Source organism: Artibeus jamaicensis, unplaced genomic scaffold (assembly GCF_021234435.1).
Source record: "Artibeus jamaicensis isolate MK-2021 breed Jamaican fruit bat unplaced genomic scaffold, CSHL_Jam_final contig_511, whole genome shotgun sequence".
Taxonomy (NCBI): Eukaryota; Metazoa; Chordata; class Mammalia; order Chiroptera; family Phyllostomidae; genus Artibeus; species Artibeus jamaicensis.
The window spans coordinates 1,007,202-1,030,420 of record NW_026521866.1 but is presented as its reverse complement, the minus strand read 5'-3'; the positions used below and the strand labels follow the sequence as shown (position 1 = coordinate 1,030,420).

At 38.5% G+C, this 23,219-nt stretch overlaps 1 protein-coding gene across 2 annotated transcripts in view; it reads right to left on the bottom strand.

Moving 5' to 3' along the window:
• Positions 1-17,610, bottom strand: part of VAPA (VAMP associated protein A) — a 51,540-nt gene extending 33,930 nt beyond the window's left edge. Inside the window, exon 1 of one of the 2 annotated variants that reach the window (XM_037154071.2) lies at positions 16,886-17,610. In XM_037154071.2, coding sequence (XP_037009966.2) covers positions 16,886-16,964 — 79 coding nt within the window. In that variant the 5' untranslated portion in view covers positions 16,965-17,610. The remainder of the gene's footprint in view (positions 1-16,885) is intronic. The other variant, XM_037154072.2, reaches the window with a different exon arrangement.
• Between the last annotated feature and the right edge of the window lie 5,609 nt (positions 17,611-23,219).

Genomic DNA, 23,219 nt, shown 5'->3' with positions numbered 1-23,219 from the left:
TATTTTTAAAAAATAGTGCAAAGCAGAGATCTCCCCCTCCATTTTATTGAAATAAAAAGCAGTTTGGGACTTCTAGTCAAGATGTCTACATAGGCAAACACAACTCACCTCCTCACACAACCATATCAAAATAACAACTATAGAACAATCATCATTCATAACCAAAAGAAATCAAGCTGAATGGGAAATCCACTATTGAATTAAAGAAGAAACCACATCAAGACTGGTAGAAGGGCCAGAGATGTGGAACAGACTGGTCTAACACCTACGTGTGGTGTATAAAAACTGGGAGGAATCTCTTAGGCATGAGGAATCCTAGCCCCACACCAGGTGCCCCCACAACCCAGGGTTCCAGTACCAAGAATAAGTCTCCCTAACTTCTGACTATAAAAAATCAGTAGGGATTGAGGCTGTGGGAGACAGAAACTTCTGGAGTCCCAGGCAGTTCTTCTTAAAGGGCTTACACACAGACTTTTTTGGACTTATTCCCTCTGAGTTCCAGTACTGGGGCACATATTGAAAGGCATCATGGCACCACAGACATACAGGGAGGAAGTGAACTGTCCTGCATCAGGGCCAGAGCTATGCTGGCAGAGGCCAATGTTCCTTTTCTGAGCCCTTCCCTCACCAGCCACAGAGGTGCCAGGCAGGCTTCATAACTGAGACTCCATCAACCTGGCTATCACTGTTTGCCCCACCCTGGTGATTCCCTAAGGCTCTGCCCCATCCAACTTTTGAGCCCAAATAAGCTGTTTCCAATGGCTTTTCCATAACAATAGCTTTTTTTGGCCCATGCTTTAGATTTACCTAAATTCACTCAAAGAAGCAGCATAAGGCTTCAGTGACCCCTGTACCTCTCACTAAGTTGCCCTAGTCCAGGCACTAGCATCAGCCAGCCTTTGTTCAGTTTGACCTCTCCTGGGCACCTCCAAGGCCATTATAAGAAGCAGGCATTTGCAAATCACTTTGTAGCTTATGCTCTGTAGTTTACGCTATGTGACACCCCCCCCCCCAAAAAAAAACCCCACACAGGCAGTGGCTGACCTTGGATGTTCCATCAGCAATCAAGACTCAACTACAAGAGGAGCGTGTACAGACCCCAGCTTAGGTGATAGGGTAGGCTGTGTCACTGGACCTACAGGACACCTACTACATACGCCACACTACCAAGCCTGGGAGATGTAGCAGTCTGCCTAATATATAGAAATAAACACAGGGAGACTGCCAAAATGAGAAGACAAAGAAATGTGGCCTAAATGAAAGAAGGGAACTAAACTTCAGGAAAAGAACTAAACAAAATGGAGACACGCAATCTACTAGATGCAGAGTTTAAAACACTGGTTACAAGGATGCTCAATGAACTTAGTGACAACTTCAACAGCATGAAAAAGATCCAGTGAGAAATGAAGGATACCCTAATTGAAATAAAGAACAATTTACAGGGAATCAACAGTAGAGTGGATGAAGCCAAGAATCACATCAGCAATTTGGAATATAAGGAAGCAAAAAAAACAACCAATCAGAAGAGCGAGAAGGACAAAGAATTTCCCCCCCGCCCCAAATGAGGATAGTGTAAGGAGCTTCTGGGACAACTTCAGCATACCAACATTCACATCATGGGGTTGCTGGAAGGAGAAGAGAACAAGAAATTGGAAATCTACTTGAAAAAGATAATGAAAGAAAACTTCCCTGACTTGGTGAAGGAACTAGATATACAAGTCCAGGAAGCACCAAGTCTCAAACAGACCCCAAGTCTCCTGAAGGAGAGGAAGGAGTCTGGTTGGAGGTGGGCATAAGGGGGAAAAATGAGACAACTGTTCTAGAGTAAACAATAAAAAATATGAAAAAAAGAAAAAAGTAGCTTTGATGAGAAAGTAAACATTTGAAGCAACTTATACAGACAATAAACACTCATGTTTTGAGGATTTCTAAAACTCAATCCCTATAAAGAAAATCCTGTCATTTGCCCAATATAAATGTTTAGCTTAACATTAATGCAATAATTCATTTAAAGATTACCTGATAGTATAATAGTCACCAATCACAAGTACCACCTGACACATATACTTCCTATGTTAGAGATGAAATTTCACTGTTTATATATAATATAGTCCATAAAACACAAGAGAATTCCACATAATTAAAGTTCCATTTATTTGCACTCCTTCACTTGGGGAAAAAAATCTACACTCCAAATAATTCTACCTTTTTTTTTTTCAAATAATTCTACCTTTTAATTACATGGGTGTCCTTCTTTAGTCTCCCTTTTAAAGGGCCATAACATTTCCTGTTACTAAGTGTTCTGTCCTAACTTCACTACAGTTGTCACTGACAATAAGTCAAAATCCTATTCCTGGTCCCAAATTCTAACAATCAGACAACAATGTTAACATACACAATGATAGTTTCTGCATAAAAAGGTTTGGACATAAGTTTGAAAAAACTTGGAACCAGAAATTTCAAAAAGGTAGGAAAAGATTAGTAAGTGTAGCTCGCTTAGGAAGCATGTCTTAAGTGGACTGGACTTGCCTCCTTTGCCTAAAAACATATTTCTGGCATAAACTGCCCTTTATATTCAAGCTGTCTATATACCAAAAATTCTAGCATTTTGAGCAATGACTTCCTACTAATGGTGGGCTATTTATTGTCCAAAGCTCCTAATCTTAAAGGAATCACATTAAACTAAACAGAACCACGGTAAATAAATAAATTTTTAAATGGTTATCACCCATTCCTATTTTGATGTGAATTACCATTAAAGTTTTCTTGAAATGCCAGGCTAAGTTTAGCTGCAAAAAAAAACTGACTTGAAAGACAGAAAGAAAGAGACCAGTTGGCTTTTCTCCCGATATTTTGAAAAAATCTCATATAGATAAACTAAAATTATTGTACAGTGAATAATCACACATTCACTTACCTAAATTCTAAAATATTTTGATCTAATTATTTTGAGATATAACATATTCATCTGTCCGTTCATCTTTCCATCTTATATTTCATGCTTTCTAAAGTAAGATGAAGACATCAAGACACTCAGTCCTAAAAATCTCAGCAGACACATCAACTTGAGTTCAGTATTTGCTTACTGTGAAGAGAATCAAATTTTAATTCAGGATAAAAAGTGGTACATAGCATGCATGCAGCACTTCAGAAACAAAATCATCTGAGATGCAGTTTAAGAATAAACAGGCAATGCCACATGAACATTTAATTCATGAACGCTGTGACATCCATTTAGGCTAGCTATTCAGAGGCCTATTGGGAGATAATTCTCCATGGGTCTCTAGCATTTCTGAATGTTTTTTAAGAGGAGGCACTGGAGCTTTAATCAGATTTTTTCATGTGTGTATTAAACCGTGAACAGTCTTGGAAGAGTTCGTCTTTCTCCTGAAGAGGTTTGTTTACTGTCCAGTATTACAAAGATAAGCTTCCTGGATGGTCAGGCAGGTTTCCATGAAGCCCATTATGAAAGATTCTGGTTCCCCAAACTCAAAGTTTTTCACCTAGGATGAAAACCCAACCATATGGATAGAATCTACCTGAACTGAAACCCTTTGTGTTGCCCCCATGGGGACAAAGGAAACCAACAACTATGAAGCTCCTGCTGCTGCTTGCAGGGCTATGAATAATAACTTCCTTTGTCTCTAAACCCAGGAGTCTCATGTCTTCTACCAACACCCATAAAATTGTAGCAGGTTAAACTTTCAGATCCTTCAATTATTTTTTTAAAATTTATGTATTTATCTTTAGAGAGAGGGGAAGGGAAAAATAAGAAGAGAAACATCGATGTGTGAGAGAAACATTGATCGGCTGCCTCTTGTACATGCCCTAACCTGGAACTGAACCTGCAACACAGCACCCTGATCAGAATTGAAGTGGCAACCTTTTGCTTTGGCAGAACAATGCCCAACCAACTGAACCACACTGATCAGGGCAGATCCTTCAGTTCTTGACAAAGTCTTCCTGAGTTCTTGGCTATGAGATACAGACTGAGTTAGTGACCTTTGGATAATTAATAAAAGAAAGTACAATGTAGCAAAGCATCAAATCTTTGAAGAGAAACATGGCCACCTGTGCAGTTCACATAGTACATAATCTATGCCTCTCTCATGGTACTTCTTGCTTTTATTATTTATGTACAGGTCTTATTTCACCCAACTACACTATAAGCCCCTTGTGAAGAAACATTCAATTCATCCCTGAATAAACTGGAGTAATTAACACAGGCCTAAAGTAACTGCTAACACATTTGTTGAGTGAGAATACATACTGGAAATATAGTTGAATAGTCATATGAAATCTTTTTAACCAATCAACAACAAGAAATATCAGAAGCATGTATGTTATGATCAAACACTAAGGCCCTAGGTCTTCATAAATCATTTATTCCAGCATTATGTTTTTTTATTTTATTTAGTTATTTTTCAAGTACAGTTTTTTTGTCTATTTCTCCCATCCCAGCCCCCCCCCCCCGCACCGTGCTCCCCACCTCCCTCCCACTTCCTCCCCGCCCCCGCCCCCCCCCAGTCCTCATCCCTGTGTCCATACTTGTTCCTCCAAATCCCTCCCCCTTTTCCCCCTTAAATTCCCTTCCCTCTCCCCTCTGGTCACTGTCCCCTTGTTCTCCATTTCAGTGTCTTTGTTTTTATTCTGCTTGCTTGTTTGTTTTGTTGTTTAGCTTCCTGTTAAAGGTGAGATCATATGGTATTTGTCTTTCAACACCTGGCCTATTTCACTCAGCATAATGCTTTCCAGTTCCATCCATGTTGTTGCAAAGGGTAGTAGCTCCTTCTCTCTCTCTGCTGCATAGAATTCCATTGTGTATATGTACCACAATTTTTGGATCCATTCATTTACTGATGGGCACCTAAGTTGCTTCCAGCTCTTGGCTATTGTAAATTGTGCTGCTATGAACATTGTGGTGCATAGGTTCTTTGAAATTGATGTTTTAGGATTCTTAGGATATAATCCTAGCAGTGGAATTATTCCAGCATTATGTGTTTACTTCTTCATCCTACCTTAACTGAAATAGAATATATAAAAATCCCAATGAGGAAAACTAGATGCTCTGCTCAAATATACAAATAACGTAGCTGTAGCAATGCAGATGACAACTACTTCATTGTTCCCACAAGTTTTAGTAAATCAACAGCTAAATCACTGATTAAAGCAGTTTTCCAGTTATACAGAATTATGTTGCTAAATAGTATCATGTTGAGTTAACTTCAAATTCTGCACATGAAGTATACAGAATATCTACCAAGAATTTTCCACCATGACAGCAGCAGTAATACTTAAAACAATGATAACAAGTTCTTACAATAGCTAGTTTTTATTGGGTACTCACCATGTACAAGTAACTGCATGAATTAAGACATTTAACTCTCTCATAACAAGTCTATGAATGGAGATTTGTGGTATGTATTATCCCCATTTTACAGGTAAGTCAAACTCAGATTTCAGAAAGGTTAAAACACTCATTCAAGGTCATAAACCACAAAGCAATAAAAATAGGAAGTCAACTAGGCCTGACTCCTGAGCATGAACTCTCATAAATTCTGTATAAATTCTGTGCATATTTTACCCAAATACCTAGGTATACTTAGTTCCTAATTCATAAGCAATCCAGGTAGATTTATGCTACACTAAAGCATGAAACTGCAGACAAATTAGCAATTACCTTTTGGGAAAAGGTCAACAATGAACTTTTCCCAAAACAAGTATCAAAAACTAAGAACATATTGTATATGTTTACATACAAGAAAGCCCTAAAACATTTCCAATACAAATTTTAAAAATGAAGTTACTTCAGTTTATTTACCTTTTCTATAATATTTTCAAACATATTGAAATCTCATACTCTAGATTACTTTTTAAAATCTAGATAGGATGAAAGATTAAAAAAGAAATTGGGATAACCTGAAATAAACATTTTTAGCCCCACTTAAAGATCTAAAACTCTTGTTAGATTAGAAGCAATATTTATAACATGAAGAAATATAAATTAGAAACTACAGCATATAAATGTGCAGAGTTATTATACACAGAAAATATATAAAAACTATAGCAAATATTTCGAGTGGTAGGTTAACATTGAGTATTAATTTTATAATCTGGAGGGACTTTTAAATGTATATACATACTAGCTTAATTTGTTCATAAAATCTGTTAGTGGTGAAGTCCTAGGCGGAATAACAGAAAAGATTCAGAAAAATATATTGGGTTGGCCAAAAAGTTCCTTTAGCTTGTTCCATACAATGGCTCCAGTCGTGCTTAGTTGTCTTTAATTTCGTTCCAAACAATTTTGTTAGATTGTACTGTGACAGCTCTCACTCATTTTAAAAACATCAGAGTCGGTGAATTTTTGTGCAGCCACTGTAATACTTAAGACGAAAGAAAATACACGACACTTTTAGCATATTATCTTTATTGCTTCAAGAAGGGTAAAAACGCAACTGAAGCTCAAAAAACAGATTTGTGCAATATATGGAGAAGGTGCTGTGACTGATCAAACGTGTCAAAAATGGTTTGCTTGGTACTACTGACATTTTGCCCAAGTAATTCTTTACTGTGGGCTATCTGTGCATTGGAAGATGTTTAGCAGCACCCCTGGCCTCTACCCACTAGAAGCCAATAGTGGGAGATAGCCAATATACTCAAAATATCCAAATCAATAGTTACTGGTGAAAATGAAAAATATGTCTTTTATTTTACAGAAAAACCCATACAGAATTTTTGCCAACCCAATTTCTTCCGAGGATGTTGTTCAACAGGTTTCTAGCAGTGGGAACAGAACTCAGAACAAGACCAAACATCTCATCTTCCCCTATAAGTTATAAGAATAAGTAAAATTTTGTCATAGAGAAAATAAACTAAACAAAAAATACTCTATGATGTCAAGGTACGCTATACCTTTAAAGGTACGGCAGTCACCACAATTTATGTCAGATTACCCAAGTACCAAAATAAAAATATACATGTAAATACAAATATGCATGAATATAAATACACATGGAGGGATATATGGGCATATATGGCTACAAAATAAAAGTCAGTGAAAAATGTAAGTCCATACTCTTATATTGCAAACTTGTATTTTAAAGCCACCTCGAATGATTCTTTTTAAAATGACATCTCTATTTTTAAAAACAGTAACTGAATCAAATCATGTCCTTAAAAAGCTGTAATATACATAGCTAAACTTCTCATTCATTTAAATCTAAATTTTGAAAATAGTACCAAATTTTCATAATCATTCTAGCTATAGAGAACATTCTAAATGCCAGAGAAAAGCATGTTAGCCATCAAAAAATGGTATCTATGCAGATGTTTCTTCTATAAAAATTTAAGACATGGTCTCGATTATTTTTATAAAGTGAAATTATGTGCTTCAATCATGAACACAGCTTCACAAACCATGAAGTCCAACCTTGTTGAAGGAAGAATAAAGTCATATTTAAGAGAGTATAAGACATAAGCAATCAATGACATAGGAAATAAAGTATGGTCTCACTAGAAGAAACTGCATTGAGGAAAACCAATTCTTAGCACCACAAGATCTCTTGCCTGATTTTCTCTTCCTCTTCTCTCTCAACTAATTTGCTTCTGCTTGCACAAATCAGTCACTGCCTCCAAGCCTATATAACATTAAAAGTCTAAAGCCTATCATATCCAACTATAGTTGCGCTTAAAGGGGAGGCATCAAAATGTTGACTGGTCAGTTATCAGCATATATATTGCCTGGGAGAATAAGGGTCCTATAAATTTGTCTGCTGCTTAGATCTACCAACCCCTTTAAAAGTCTATGGGCAGGGTCTATTCTCAGAAAAACAATCCCAAACAAATCTACCATACTTCTCACAAGTGGCCAACAATAAAAGCTCAATGAAACATAATGTGTATGGAGAGTTAGGATTGGTGAACTGTTACAGGAAAATTATAAATTAGATTTACTTTCAGATAAAGTTTTCTACCATGTTTCTACCTTCATAGGCCTTGATTTGTGAACTGTTAATACGTGGTTCTGAACATTAGACTTGTTTTCTATTTACATTTACATATTTCCCATTATTAAAAAAAACTTCAGATTGTGTAAAGGGCTAAGTTATTAATGAGAAACAAATTTATAGAGGAATGACAAATGAGACCAAAGGCATTAAGTGTAATAGCAAAATATTTTTTTCTTATTACACAAAAACACTGAATGTTTGTTGTAAAAATCTTAGAAAACACATAAAAGTAAAAATATAAAAACAAAAGATACCCAAATCCTAAAATTGTAGTATTTCTAATATTATTTTTTTCATTTTTCCCTTGCACATATTACCATAAATGGGGTCATACTATATTATATAATTTTTCAATGGAGGAATAAGGCTATCACCACCAATCAACTTAATATCACTAAAAGTGAGACCTGACATTATCCATACTCGATGTAACACAATTCTACCTGTAAAGCATTTTTACAAAAAAAATAAAATAAAAAAGCTTGAAACCTGAATGTAGTAATCAAGCCCTTAAATGTAACTCCAAACTTACAAGAAATACATTATCAGAAAGATCAGTAATATGGGACATTCTTCTAGACTGTAACCTCATCTCTTTTCACCAAGTAAATGACATAATTAAAAAAAAAAAAAGGTAGAGGAAGGCACTGCTTAACATTAAGAAGACTTGGATATAATACACAGATTGGACAAGCCAACAAGAAGAACAGGAAGGAATACAATGGAACATGTTCAATAGAGCAAATGTTAAGTATTAAAGAATTACTTTTGGTTTTATTAAGTGGTAATGGTTTCATGACTATATTTTTTAACATCCCTTTTTTGTTTATCAGAAATGCAAGTTCAAGTATTTAGGCTTGAAATATTATGATAGCCAGAATTCATCTTAAAATATTGCAGCAAAAAAAAAGCAAATACGGCCCTGGCTGGTGTAGCTCAGTAGATTCAGGGCAGGCTGCGAACCAAAGGGTCACTGGTTGATTCCCAGTCAGGGCCCATGCCTGGGTTGTGGGCCAGGTCCCCGGTGGGGGCCATATGAAAGGCAACCAACCACACATTGTTTCCCTTCCTTCCCCTTTAAAAAAAATATGCTAAAATGCTAATGTTAACATTGCATATATAAAGGTGTTACATTTAAGTGTACAGAGGTTCATTAGAATCTGTTTTTATGAATGTTTGAAAGTTTTCATAAGTTTTCAACTTTTTATCTGAAATGAGTCATTTCAGTTATAATAAACCCAGTAAAACAAGCATTTGCAAATAAAAGCTCCCTCCTAAATGTAATGTTTTACAAGGATTTTTCTTTAGAAGTTATACAAAATAATACATTTTATTGTCCTTATACTACAATAAACCAGCAAACATTTAATTTTACTGCAAAATAACTTTTTTACATCTGAAGGAAATCAAGATATATCCTATATTTAACTACTATCATCTCTGAAAGTCAGATAAGACTTCACTGAAAGTCAAGATACAAAGGCAAAAGAAAAAAAGAGGTTAGGAAGTACCTCTGAGAAAATAAAAGGTCTAACAGACTATACTCTCTTCAAAGACCATCTCTGCATGATTAAGGAAGGCCTTCCTTAAAGGAAATTTACAAGGTACCTTAATACAGCAAACCAACAAAATTATAAACAATAACAATAGCAAAATATCAAACTTTAAAGAAATTAATCAAGGTTTCCCAATCATCATGATATTTTTCTACTTCAAAGAAAAATGTTTTCTTTTTATACTCACCTGTCATATATACTCACAAACCTCTAGGGCCAAAACAACACCCAACATATCACCTGCTCACTTTAAAAATGAAAAAAGTGAGGCCCTGGCTGGTGTAGCTCAGTGGATTGAGCGCGGGCCTGCGAACCAGACAATCGTGGTTCGATTCCCAGTCAGGGCACATGCCAGGGTTGCAGGCAGGTTCCCTGCAGGCCAGTTCCCAGCAGGGGACGCACGAAAGGCAACCATACATTGATGTTTCTCTCCCTCTCTCCTTCCCTTCCCCTCTAAAAATAAATAAATAAAATCTTTAAAAAAAATGAAAAAAGTGAAACACAAAAAATGAACAGTTCTTCTATGGCTAATCAGCTCTTATCAAAATGCCCTACTACCCATCCCTTTTCTGGAACTACAAAATTTTGAAAACACAACTACCTACAAAAGCAGATGCAAAACTCTACTGAAAGACATGCAAGACTAAAAACAGGAATTACAAGAGAAATCATCTGATGCAATCAGTGTTTATTGGGCAATAATCCCATGCCAAATCTTGTTACTATGGATTTAAAAATAAATGAGTATATCCTCAAATAGTTTACAATAGTTTGGGAAGATAAAAATCATATAAGCATCAATACTATGTAATGTGGTAAGTGCTGTCATTACAGGTAAACAAGCTTCCACAGTGGCATGAAGGAAGGTGGTGACCAACTCAGACTGGGAAAATCAAAGACTTCACAAGTAAATCTTAAACTGGAGATTGTCTGACAGATGTGAGGGAGAACAATATTCTAATAGAACATACAGAAAGTCTTCCAATAGCTTAAATTGTTTGGGAAATGGTTTCACATAACCAAAGCGATGGACAGAAGAGAAATGTAGTGATAGGGAGTGGATTTTGGACTTCAAAATGTCAAGCACATTATGGAAAATTATTGCAGGTTCTTTACCCAAGGGAACACTATCAGGTTTTCATTTTTCAAAAAGTAGTCTAGCACCAGTGTGGAAGAGAGGAACACTAGAAACAAAGGAGACCAGTTTGGTGACTAGTAGAGAAAAGATAAAAGATAAGCACTTGACATAAAGAAATTATCCAAAGCCCAGATCTCTCCCTATAACCAAATGCCTACTACCCACTATATTAATATTTTGAAAGGACCTAAACATATCTTAATGAGATCATGATCTTCCTCCTAACACTCTCCAACACACACCCAAATAAAAGGAATGCATTTGGTCCTCATCCAGACACAAATGTTTCTTCCTTCCCTCAGTGCATACCATCACCATTCCTCCAGTTGTCTCAGAAATCTGTCTCCAAAATCTCAGTAAGCCAGATCTAAGAGACTTTCTACTCTCAGTGCACAAGTCTAACAGACTGGCAAGTCTCACTACTTTGTACCTTTTTAACTCTTCATTATCTCCAACACCACTCTCTCAGTCCAGGTTGTCACCTCTTGCCTGGACTGCAACAATGCCTAATTCATCTCTATTTCCCCTCTAATATTATTTCATATTGCTACCAGAATCATATATATGTTTAAATACAAAAGTGATGTCACTCCATCCCCTTTACCTCTACCATTCAGCCCACTTAAAATCCCTCGTAGGTTAGAATAAAAATAGAACTCCTTACTTAACCTACTAAACCAACACCACACTCAGCTTGGTTTTTCCACTCCTTCTCACTGACGCTTTCAACCTTGTAAATACCAACTTGACATTTTAAATTTATTGTTAAATAACATGTAAGTGTTTAATGCTCCCTCCTGCTATGGGATCTACTACATTTTCCTTTCTTCCTCACCCAGGTAACTTCTAGTTATTCTTAGCAAATCTTAGTTCAGTTGTGACAATCTTCCTTGACCAGATCAAAGTCCACTATTTTATGTTCTCATAGCACTACATATCTCTTCATGGCTACATTTCCTTTTTCTAATTATCTGATTAGTGTCTACCTCTCCCATTAGAACTGCCTCATGAAAAAAGATTTTATTTTACTCAAAACTGTGGTTCCAACATATCTTCACCACACATTATATACAGCAAAAATTGAAATCTTTACAAATTTGTAAAGATTTGTACAATCTTTGTAGAAATGAATTAAAAACAAATTTAAAACTGAAGACAGGTTCAAGAGTTATCTCTGAGGTGTAGAAATACAAGTTTTAATTATTAAATGTGTGGAGAATTTTTGGCCTGAGTATTATGATGCCACTAAAAAATAAAAAAGGAGGGGGTCAGGTAGGCCTGGGCAGGAAAAAACCAGCCTGGTACATGATGAGTGTGAGATGTCTGAATAACATTCAAGTCCAGATAGTCAATAAGTAATTAGTATGTATTCCAAAACTGAGTGTAAAGTCTGAATTCAGTTACTGATTAGAGTGTGTAATAATGTGTTTCTTTCTACCAGAGGAAGAAAAAGAGTAGCCCTCAAAACAATGAGACTAAACAAGCAAAATTCACAGAGATAGAATTGAAACCAAATCAGAACCTCAGAAACATTAGCATTTTTAGACCACAAATGAGACAATAAAGGGAACAAAGCAGAAAATTAGAAGACAACTTTATCTTAGAAGTCAAAAGAATTGAATTTTTAAAAAGAACTACCAATAATGTCAAATGCCAAAGAGAGGCAAGTTATACAAAAACTGGAAATGATCAGTGCAGTTAACAATGAATAAGTAGTAAATACAGAGACAGTACTAGAGTGTACAGGAGGTGAGAGGATCTGGAGACACAGTGAATATGGACTATTTTTCCAAGAAGCCTCACTGCAAAGAAAGTGAAGGTCTGGGAAGAACACATATTGTACCAGAAGGAGCTGAGGGTCAAAGAACTATTTTGTTTGCTTGAAAAGTAAAAGACTTAGGTGTATTAACATATTTAAAGGAAGAAGCCAGTGGTTGAAGAGTGGAAAAATATCTGATGGAACATCATCCAGATATGAATAAGGGTTCTTACCCTAACCAGCAAAAATAATAAATTAACAAACTTGAATATGAGAAGCATTTTTCTTTCTCAGGGAAGAAAATACAGATGTGCAAATAAACAGGTGTTAGAAATGGAAATAGCACATCATGGAAGGCCTTATATGGCATAGTAAACAAATGAGGCTTTTATTCAGTGGGCAATCTAAAGCTATTCTATTTTGCCATGTATAATGCCCAATTTTTGCCTACATTTTTGAGGAAACAATAAGGATGCACATTCTACATGGGTAGTACATGAGATACCTTGTATCAGTTCTTGTGTTTTGTAATTATTTGTTACATAAAATTTCTTGTACCATAGTATTTTCCAAAATAAATGCTAAAATTATTTTACAATATAAAAAACAAGTATCTAAATATAAATGAATGAAAAAGTGAATTAAAAAATTAAAACAGAAGATTTTTGTTCCTGAAAATTTCAGCCAAAAACATGGGTGCACAGTATACACAGGAGCACATTATATATAGCAAAATATGGCATTTGAAAGCTTTTAAGGAACAGAGTAATAAGATGATGTCTATTAGGGGAACGAGGGCAATCACCCCAGAGGGTTGATGCAGCCATTGTGATATAGAAGCTGACCTGAAACCCTAAAAATGTGCCAGGTATCCGAGACTAGGAGTACTCTGTATCTTCACTTGCCCTTTCTCTTAGTGATGTGCAGCTATTCAAAGATGCTCTGGCTGACACATCACAGGTCCCTGGTTCCTCATACAGCTTACTTTTCTTTACTGATTCATTACTGTTATGTGCCACCCTCAAAACAATGGTTTTGGTCTATTTTCCTCTTCCTCTGATCATTAAGGAAAAGAATATATTAGCAATTCATTCTAGCATTTTCCAGACATTCTTCTTCCCACTTTCCTCCAAAACTATGAATTGGTAGGAAAAATAAAACATTATGTAATACAAAAGAAGAAATTTTACAACAGTAAAAATTAAGGACAAAAGATAGTCTCTCATGTGTAATAATAAATTCCTAATCTGAATTCAAGGTCAAATTACTGACAGGATTTAAGTAATAGAATTTGAAAACATCTACTTTTTCTTTACTAATATAACAAAAGAGCTACTTCACAATTCATTACCTCGTTATAAAAGCACTTTCATATATTAACAACGATAAGTTATATAAAACAATCAATAAATTTGTTTAATATAATACTGAGATATGCAGAGAATGAATTAAACTGGTATCTGCTTCTCCACAATTGTACTAAGTGCTGATAATTCATATCATCATTACTTTGTTACACATATTAAGAGAAAAAATTCACTTCCCAATCTCAGAATGATTAAATAAGTCACTCTTGGAGATACTCTATCACTGAAATGTGGAGTCAAAATAATTCAAAATGGAGATGACATTTTGCAAAACTATCCTTTAAAACAGACTTTTACTTCATTAAAAATTATAGGTCACTGAGGCCAAGTCAGAGTTAATGACTTTTTGTATCATCACACTAAGCATAAGGAGATTGTGGATTCTAAATGAATCTCCTTGTTTAGTGTTGAACTGTGCATTAGAATTCCATCAAAGCAAACTATTGTACCTCTGATTAAAAGAATAACATTGAGGAAGAAATCAAATGGAACCAAATGTCACCTCCTAATTCATTCTACCCCTCCATGTTCCCAATCCTCCCACTACCACATCTTTAAAAAGAAGCAGGCAGTAAACCACTGGGTATCTATAAGCCATACATTCTCTCACATCAGTGGGAGAGCAAACCATCATCCCTAGACCAACCTCCTACCACACCCCAATTGAAAACTAGCTTCTTCCCAGAAAACTTCCTAAATGAATGAGGGGGCGGAGAGAAAGGGCTTCCTTTCTGCCTACTTGTTTTGCCTCCATCTATATGTCTTCTGTCTCCCTCACTGGCCTCAGAGTTCTTCAAGGCCAAAGATATAACCTATTGCATTTTACTGTTGTTTAACTGTATGCTTTCTCCATTAAACCACAAACTATGAATCTTTTCTCCACCTTGCTTAGCAGTGAGTCCCAAAAATAAGCTGATACCTGTTGAATGAATTGCTCATTGTTTAATACTCTTACAATACAGGGAGAGCACAAAGCTTTCAGTAACTGTTCACTAAATAAATGACCCAATTTTTTCAATCACTTTTTTAAGCCAATTTTAAATGGTAGTAGTTGATGTCCAAACTTTCTAAAATGGCCCTTGTGAATTACTTTCATCTATAACACTAGAACAACTCCTATAATCATAGCCAGTAATTCTTCAAAACCTAAAATAAGTGAAATACATGGATAACTCATTGTGCAGGGGTTTTGGTTGTTTAACATGTCTCTCTGCTATTATGAGTCTCTACCTTTGGCGATATTACAACTTCTCTAGGGAGAAAGCTTCAAACTTGAAATTTCCTAGCCTAAAATTAGATTTAAAGGCTTTTGTCCCTAATAGCAATACACATATGGTTACCCAGCAGAGGAAATTTCCTCTGTGAACTCAGCAAGTCAAAGAGTAAAAGCAAAATAAGTAAACTCTAAGAATTTAATGCTTTCCCAGAGACTTTTTTTCTTTCAGCTAAAACTGTGTAAAATCATGCCACACACATAAACTTGATACAATAAAATGCACTTAGTGTCCCTCAAAACATTTCATAGTTTTAAAACCAAATCCTCACCTAACCAGCAGCTCACACACGTACATTTCCATTCAAAGAGGTATGTAAATGCACTAAAAAGCTTACAAAATAAAGGAGTTATATATTACTCTCATAATACCAGAACACAATATTTTAAATGCTTAAAACTATTTAAAACTTTCCTATATAAAACAATTTAATTGTTTTTCTCTTGGATTTGATCTTGTACAGCAATAAAAATTTTAATTTTTTAAAGCACTGGAATGGTTATACGTTTCACAAGAATTATTCTCATCATAGACACAAACTAAAATACGCGATACTGAATCCTCCAAATAGGGATTCACTTTACACTTAACTGAAGAAGAAATCTATTTTCTATTTGGAATCTCCATACACTTTCATTACTCCTAAAAAGAAACCTGTCCAGTTAATTCTCTTCCCTAAAGAACCCTACATATTGCAAAGCAAATGAACCAAAGAGCCCCTTGGATGCCTGAAGAATCATCAAAGTCAGATAAGTTATCACAGGTATTGTTGCAAAATAAATCAACGCTGCTCCACAGCTGAGTGACATTTCACCAGCTTTTCTCGAGGTTTGTTGGGAGCCACAAAAGTAAAGGCAGAAGCCTCAAACACTGAAGATTTCGCGGCAAAAGAGCTCAATTCAAGGGCTAAACAAGAGCTGACAAACGCCAAGTCTGCCCTTCCCGGAAGGTAAGCTGAAATGTCGTATCGGAGGACCAGGAAGACGTCTACTATTAACCTACTACTATCAATTCTGGAACTGACGCAGCTTTCCTGCTCGCACGCGCGCTAGGGTCTCAGCAAACAACCGCGTAAGTCACAACCAGCAGACTTCATGGACTTCTCTGCCTCCTTAGCTCTTGAAGTACCCAAGAAACCGGACTAAAAGGTAGGTAGCAACACCGTCGGAGAGGGCCGGGGACGGGCTCCACCCACTCCTTCCTCCGAGGCTGGCGGAGGGAGCCCGCCCGGGGACTGGTTGTCTCTCCGAACCCTGTCCAAGGGCCGTCGCGCCGCTGCTCGCCTCCTCTCGCCTCCCACCGCTTCTGACAGCCGGCGAGGGCGTTGGACGCACTAACGCCAGTCTCAGAGCCCCCCTTTCTAACACAGACCAGAGGGCACTCTCTAAGGTCACCTCCCACCCACGCCCTCCCAGACAACGCCCGTGGGCCTTCGGGGACCAAGGACAAGTGCCAGGAGCAGGCAGTAGCGCAGGCAGCACCAGGAGGCGCCCCCGCGGGACCACAAGATGGCGGCGGCGTCAGGACCGGGGCCCTCCGCCTCGAGCAGGCCAGCGCGCTCACCGAGGCGCAAGCGGGCAGAAGAGGAAAGAGAGCCCGGCGCCGGGCAGGCTTGCCGAGGGCCGAAGAGACGGCCGCTGAAGCAGGAAAGTGCTGGGGTGTGGGGGAGGGGACACTCACTCGGACTCCAGATGCAGACATTCCCTCCATACCCGTCATCCACTTTAAATCGAGCCCTCCGCCCATCCTATTACAGTCAGGCGCTGCCTTCTTCCGGCCTACCTTTGAATTTGAGGTCTGTGGGAGGGTCGAGGACCAGGATCTGCTCGTGCTTCGCCATGGCCCCAGAGGTGGACGCCATCGGAGAGACAGCGCAGAGCGGGGGCGCGCCCGCTGCGGCGGTTTGCTGGTTGGGGACGAGGGAAGACTGCAGCGACGGCTCCCACGAGCTCTGTGACTGGGACAGTTCAAGGCTTCAGCACCCCAATGCCTGCAGCTAAGTCGCGAGGCTGGTCAGCCGCCTGCTAGGTCAGCAGCTCCGGGTCTCAACTGACTCAACCCCACACCAACCACTGCGGCCACGCGCACTGCGATCCACGGCGCCCCACGTGACGACTTCTGCGTGCATACGTGCGCGCCCCAACAGCCGGGAGTTCGTGCGCTCCTCCCGCCCAAGAATTCCGCTCTACGCGGAGCTCGCTAGTGCTCTTGCGCGCTCTTTGGCCTCACCGCCTGTAGGAGTACCGCCAGCTGTCAGGTAGATGAGTGTGGGCAGAGGGCGGAGCTAAGCCCCCTGGAACCCTTGCGCGCGCACCGCGGGGCAAAAGGGCTCAATCAACGATCACGTTTTAGGGACTCTGTTGCGAAACTGGAAAAAGGCTATGGCTGTGCACCTCCATCTTCCAAGTGGGACTGCCTAATGAAAAAGTAGTCACATTCAGTCACAACAACTCCCGGCATGCTCCTTGCAGGGGGGGCTCCGCCCAGGGCTTGGTCCACTTGCGGCATTGCGGGATGCTTGCTGGGAATTGTAGTAGTGTTTGTGGGAGAGAGGATGAGAATGAAGTCTGTTGGTGGCAAATTGGGTGGGGCTTGCTGACACGCTGTCAGCGTCTCGTTTGCGCTAAAAAAAAAATTTGAAAATAAAAATATTGTACAAAACATGCCAGGTTTTTTCTATATGCTCTGTAATTCTATATGTTCCTCTACTGGTAGAGATAAATTCTCTGGGGTATTCCCATCTCACTTACCTGCCCTGCTTCCTGAATTCTTTCCAGTGATACAAAAGCTGATGAGGAAACCCCTCGTTCGAGAAGCAAACGCGTCGTTGGGGACATCTGACAAGGCATTCATATCAACCTAGAAATAAAAGTCAAAATCTACCGCGTTCAGTTGTAGTCCTTTCTGAGTTCTGGTTAGTGATAGACCCAAACCAAAACAGCTGTCAGGTTCACATATTCCAAATTAATTCCATCTGCATCACTTATGGCAGCATGTAATCAAATTAAGTCAAATGAGAAAAATCCCAGCAGCGAAGTTGCTGACAAGTCTTTAACCAATTGCCAAGATACTAGGACACGGGAATATTAAATGAAATAAAGGAATGTACTGGAATGTACACAAACCTTTATAGTACTACCTTAAATTAAATCCCTAGAAGCAGCACGAAACAAGGCACAAATTGGTGCTGCTGCCATTGAGCATCCAGCTTTGTCCAGAGAATAGCCGAGACAAATGGAGCAGTAAGCTAGGCGTGGGCACAAAGTCCAGGATTTCATACACAATCCAGGTGTTAGAGCCCATCTGTGAACAGCTCTCGGGAATAGCTAGCCTAGCATCCACAGAAGATTGTGCTTGCTATACATAACTAATGAATGTATCTTCAGCCATGAAAAACCTCGGATAGTAGCGCTTAAATAACTTGAAAAGCATATTCCAAATTTATCTTTACTTTGTTTCTTTTTATCCACAAAGTTCTTTTGAAATTTTAATTATTAAAGTTAATAAAAATTTTCATGTTTATAAAAAAGGAACTTAAGATTTTTTTATGTTTAGAGTTACTGTTATTTACCATTTATGATGCATAATTTTGCCTAAAATTTTTAGGGAGAAATAAGGATGCGCATTATACACTTGCGTAATGATTACATGCCATGGGTATAATAATCCCATATATAATGCGCACAAAAATATGGATAAGCATTATACCTGGCAAAAATACGATATTCTCAAATTTGATGATCACTATTTTGTTAATCATATTTTTTGCATTACCATTTATCCCCCTTATACTCTCTCCCTCCTGCAATTACCATACTGTGGTCCAGGTCCATGAGTACTTTTTCCTTGTTGCTCAGTCAAGTTGAGGTTGACATTCATCCCACAGGATGGTGTCCCACGTATATTTATTTGTGAACTGACAAGCCTAAAACTGACACAAACTCCTTTTTTTCCCCTTGCCTAACAAATCTTATCCACAGGCAAGTTAGCCTTGGCTGAACTGGCTCCTCCACAGCTTCTCTTACCAGAAGCATAAGGGAATCCCCAGTCTGCAAAGAGCCAATTAGCAGGTACAGCATGCTCGGAAAGTTACCAGTCACTCCTTTAGGGGACAATGGCTGCCCATTCACCCTGAGTTCAATATGAAGCTGAAATTGGATGTATTCCAGTTTCCCAGTCTATCATGAAGAAACCTCTTTAAATATGTAGTAGTCTAAGAATACATGAGATGTCTTTGGAATAGTTCTATTCAGTTGTAGAGCATTGTATTTATAATGACTCAGAGCCCCCTGAATCATCTACCCATCATTAAATAGTGCACTATTTCAGTGGTTTGTGTTTTGGTAGTTATTAATACCTTCCTAATAACAGTTCAAAGAACTTTATAAACATCATTGCATGCTACTCAAAATAACCTTGTAACAGCAAGTGTTACTTTTGTTTTTCTAATTATATTTTATTGATTATGCTATACACTTATCCCAATGTTCCCTCTTTGCCCCCCTCAACCCAGCACCCCCTGTTCTCTCAAGCAATCCCTACATCTTTGTTCATGTCCATGGGTCATGCATGTAAGTTCTTTGGCTACTCTATTTCCTATACTGTACTTTACAACCCCATGGCTACTCTGTAATTACCTGTTTGTACTTCTTAAGCCCCTCACCTCTTCACCCATTTCCCTCAACCCCTCTCCCATCTGGCAAACATCATAAAGCTCTCTTTATCCATGATTCTGTCTCTGTTCTGTTCTTCCTGTTTGCTTAGTTTGTTTTTTTAGATTCAATTGTTGATATTTTTTTGCCATCTTATTGGTCATGGTTTTGATCTTCTTTTTCTTATGTAAGTCCCTTTAACATTTCATATAATAATGGTTTGGCGATGATGAACTCCTTTAGTTTTTCCTTGACCGAGAAGCTCTTTGTCTGCCCTTCAGTTTTACGTATCTCTGCTGGTTAGAGCAATCTTGTTCGTAGGTCCCTACTTTTCATGACTTTGAATATTTCTTGCCAATCCATTCTACCCAGCAAAGTTTCTTTTGAGAAACCAACTGACAGTTTTATGGGAACTCCCCTGTAGGTAACTAACTTCTTTTCTCTTGCTGCTTTTAAGATTCTCTCTTTATCTTTAGCCTTCAGCATTTTAATTATGATGTGTCTTGGAGTGGGCCTCTTTGTATCCATCACAACTGTGGGACTCTCTGTGCTTCCTGGACTTCCATGTCTCTTTCCTTCACCAAATTAGGGAAGTTTTCTTTCATTACTTTTCCAAATAGATTTCCAGTTTCTTGCTCTTTCTCTTCTCCTCTAGCACCCCTATGATGAGACTGTTGGCACGCTAGAAGTTGTCCCAGAGGCTGCTCCCACTATCCTCATTGTTTTGGATTCTTTTTTCTTCTTGTTGTTCTCATTGGTGGTTGTTCTCATAGGTTGTTCCTTATATTCCAAATCATTGATTTGATTCTTGGCTTCATCCACTGTACTGTTGTTTCCTTGTAAATTGTTCTTTATTTCAATTAGCATATCCTTCATTTCTGACTGGATCTTTTTTATGCTGTGGAGGTACTCACTAAGTTCCTTGAGCAGGTGTTTTGAACTCTGCATCTGATAGATTGCTTATCTCCATTTTGTTTAGTTCTTTTTCTGGAGTTTTGATCTGTTCTTTCATTTGGGCCATGTTTCTTTGTTTTGTCATTTTGGAAGCCTCCCTGTGTTTCTTTCTATGTGTTCAGTAGAACTGCTTTGGCTCCTTGTCCTGGTAGTGTGGCCTAATGTAATAGGTGTCCTGTGGGGTTCAGTGGCACAGCCTTCCCTATCACCCAAGCTGGGTACTCAAGGTTCACCCTTCACGTGGGCTGAGTATATCCTCCTCTTGTCATTGAGACTTGGTTGCTGTTGGCAGGTCAATCAGAGGGATTTATCCCGGCCAGTCAGCAGCAAGGAGTGGCTCTGATCACAGACTACCAACCTCCACCCTCTGTAGAGGATCAGCTGTGCAGGGGCAGAGTGGTGGAGCTCCAACATGGTCTATAGCTGTCGACTGGGTGCACATGGTCTGGGGTTTCCTGGGTGGTGCAGGCCAAGGTCAGCCTCTACCAGTGTTCTGCCCAGGGGCCACCCTGCATGAGCTATAAAGCATTCTGCGATGGCTGCTACTTGTGCTGGGCTTGGAGATTGCCTGGCAACACCAAATTGTGAATCTAGGAAGGCTGCTGCTAGTGTCAGGTCTGAGGCCACTTAAGAGGTTTGGGGGCTGGGGGCTCACTGAGGCCAGCTGTTGCTTGTTTGATAGGATTTAGGAAGTTGTAAAGCATGAAGGAAGACCAGCCATTCATATGGAAAAGTCATGGTTAACAGTTTAGATGGGCCTGTAAGCTGGGTGAGAGGAGTCTCAGTGGATACCCAGGGTGGGGCAAACATGTTAGCCAGGTTGATGGGGTCTCAGATATGGCATCCTCCTGCTAATTCTGTAGCTCTGTGGGATAGTTAGAAAGGGGACAATGGCCTCTGCCCACCATTCTGTCTGGGAGAAGGCTGTCCCCCAGCTCCTGGCTTGCCACACATTTCAGTTCCTCCTTGTATGCATAGTGCCTTTCAAGCTGCTACCCTGGTGCTGGTTCTCAGAGGGAGTGAGTCTGAGTAAGTCTGTGTGTGGGTTCTTTAAGGGGAACTGCTCGGGACTCCATAAGTTTCTATCACCAACTCAATCCCCACTTGTTTTGCAGCCATATGTTATAAGGACTTATCTTTCTGGAACTGAAAACATGGGCTAGGGGTTCTGGTATAGGGCTGGGACTCCTCACTCCTGAGATATTCCTCCTGAATTTTTATCTATCATACATGGTTGTGGGACCAGCCCATTCCATGTCTCTGTCCCTCCCCCCCTGTCTGGATGGATGTGGTTTCTTCAATTCTGTAGTTGTCAAAATTCCATTCAACTTGATTTCTGACAGTTCTGGGTGATGGTTATTCTATATTTTAGTTGTTATTTTGACAGGGTTGTATAAGGAGGCAAGCCAGATTTACCTATGCCACCATCTTGACATGAAGTCCATGTTACTTTTATTGCTAAGTATAAAAATGAAAGTATTGGTGAGAGAATCTCATTCAGTAATAGAGCTAAACTATGGGGAGAAAGTTATCCAATTTTTCATTCTGTGCATTTTGTTCTTCCCCAAGCCACAATACAATGACAAGCAAAAGTGATTAAGGCAACAATTTAAGTACAATGTAATTGACTTCTCTATTGTTTAACAGTTAAGCTAAGACTACAGAAATATGGTGCCTAATGTCCATTGCTCTTTTTACATTGATTATTGAAGCATACAGAGGTCTCCTGAGGTATTAGCAAAAATACATATATACTCAAGCATATTTCTCCAGCTTCCAAGTTTTCCTAAGTCTAAGAGGTAGAAAGGCCTTAAATATCACTTCAGCCTACTTGAATTACTAATAATATTCACCTCTGGACAGATTATCTGTTACATTTTTGGCAAGGATTAAAAAAAAAACACCAGTTTTCAGTACACTTGGTAACAAAATATACCATCATCTTATCAACAATTATGCATTTTAAACTTTGCTGTTGATGTTCTCTATAATTATGAATATAACTACATGTTCATAATTATAATTATATTCTCTGCATAATTCAATTTAGTAAATATTTAAAGAGGCATACTTTCAGTAAATATTGATGCAGTAAAGGAGTACAGGTTTTGGTTCTGAACTGCTGCGTTCAAATCTTGTTCTCTACTACAAGGAACTTCACTACTCTATACCCATTCTACCCCTATTAACTGGGCAGAATAATATCTACATCCAAGATTTATTATGAGAATTAAATTAGTTAACACACAGGAAGAGCTTAGAATAGTGCCTGGTTCCAGGACTGTTACCTTATTAGCATTAAATGTTAAATTATTGCCATGTGCCTAGTACAATAGTAGGTGATATAGTGGTGAGCCAGTAGACGTGGATTCAGCCCTTACAAGCTTACATTAAAGCAGAAAAGACAAATATGAATGTTCCTTTGCAGCAAGGATTCTATTCTTGAAATAAGTTCAACTAGTCAGTTACACTCATGTAATATTGGAAAGTTATAAGTGAGATGGAAGAGG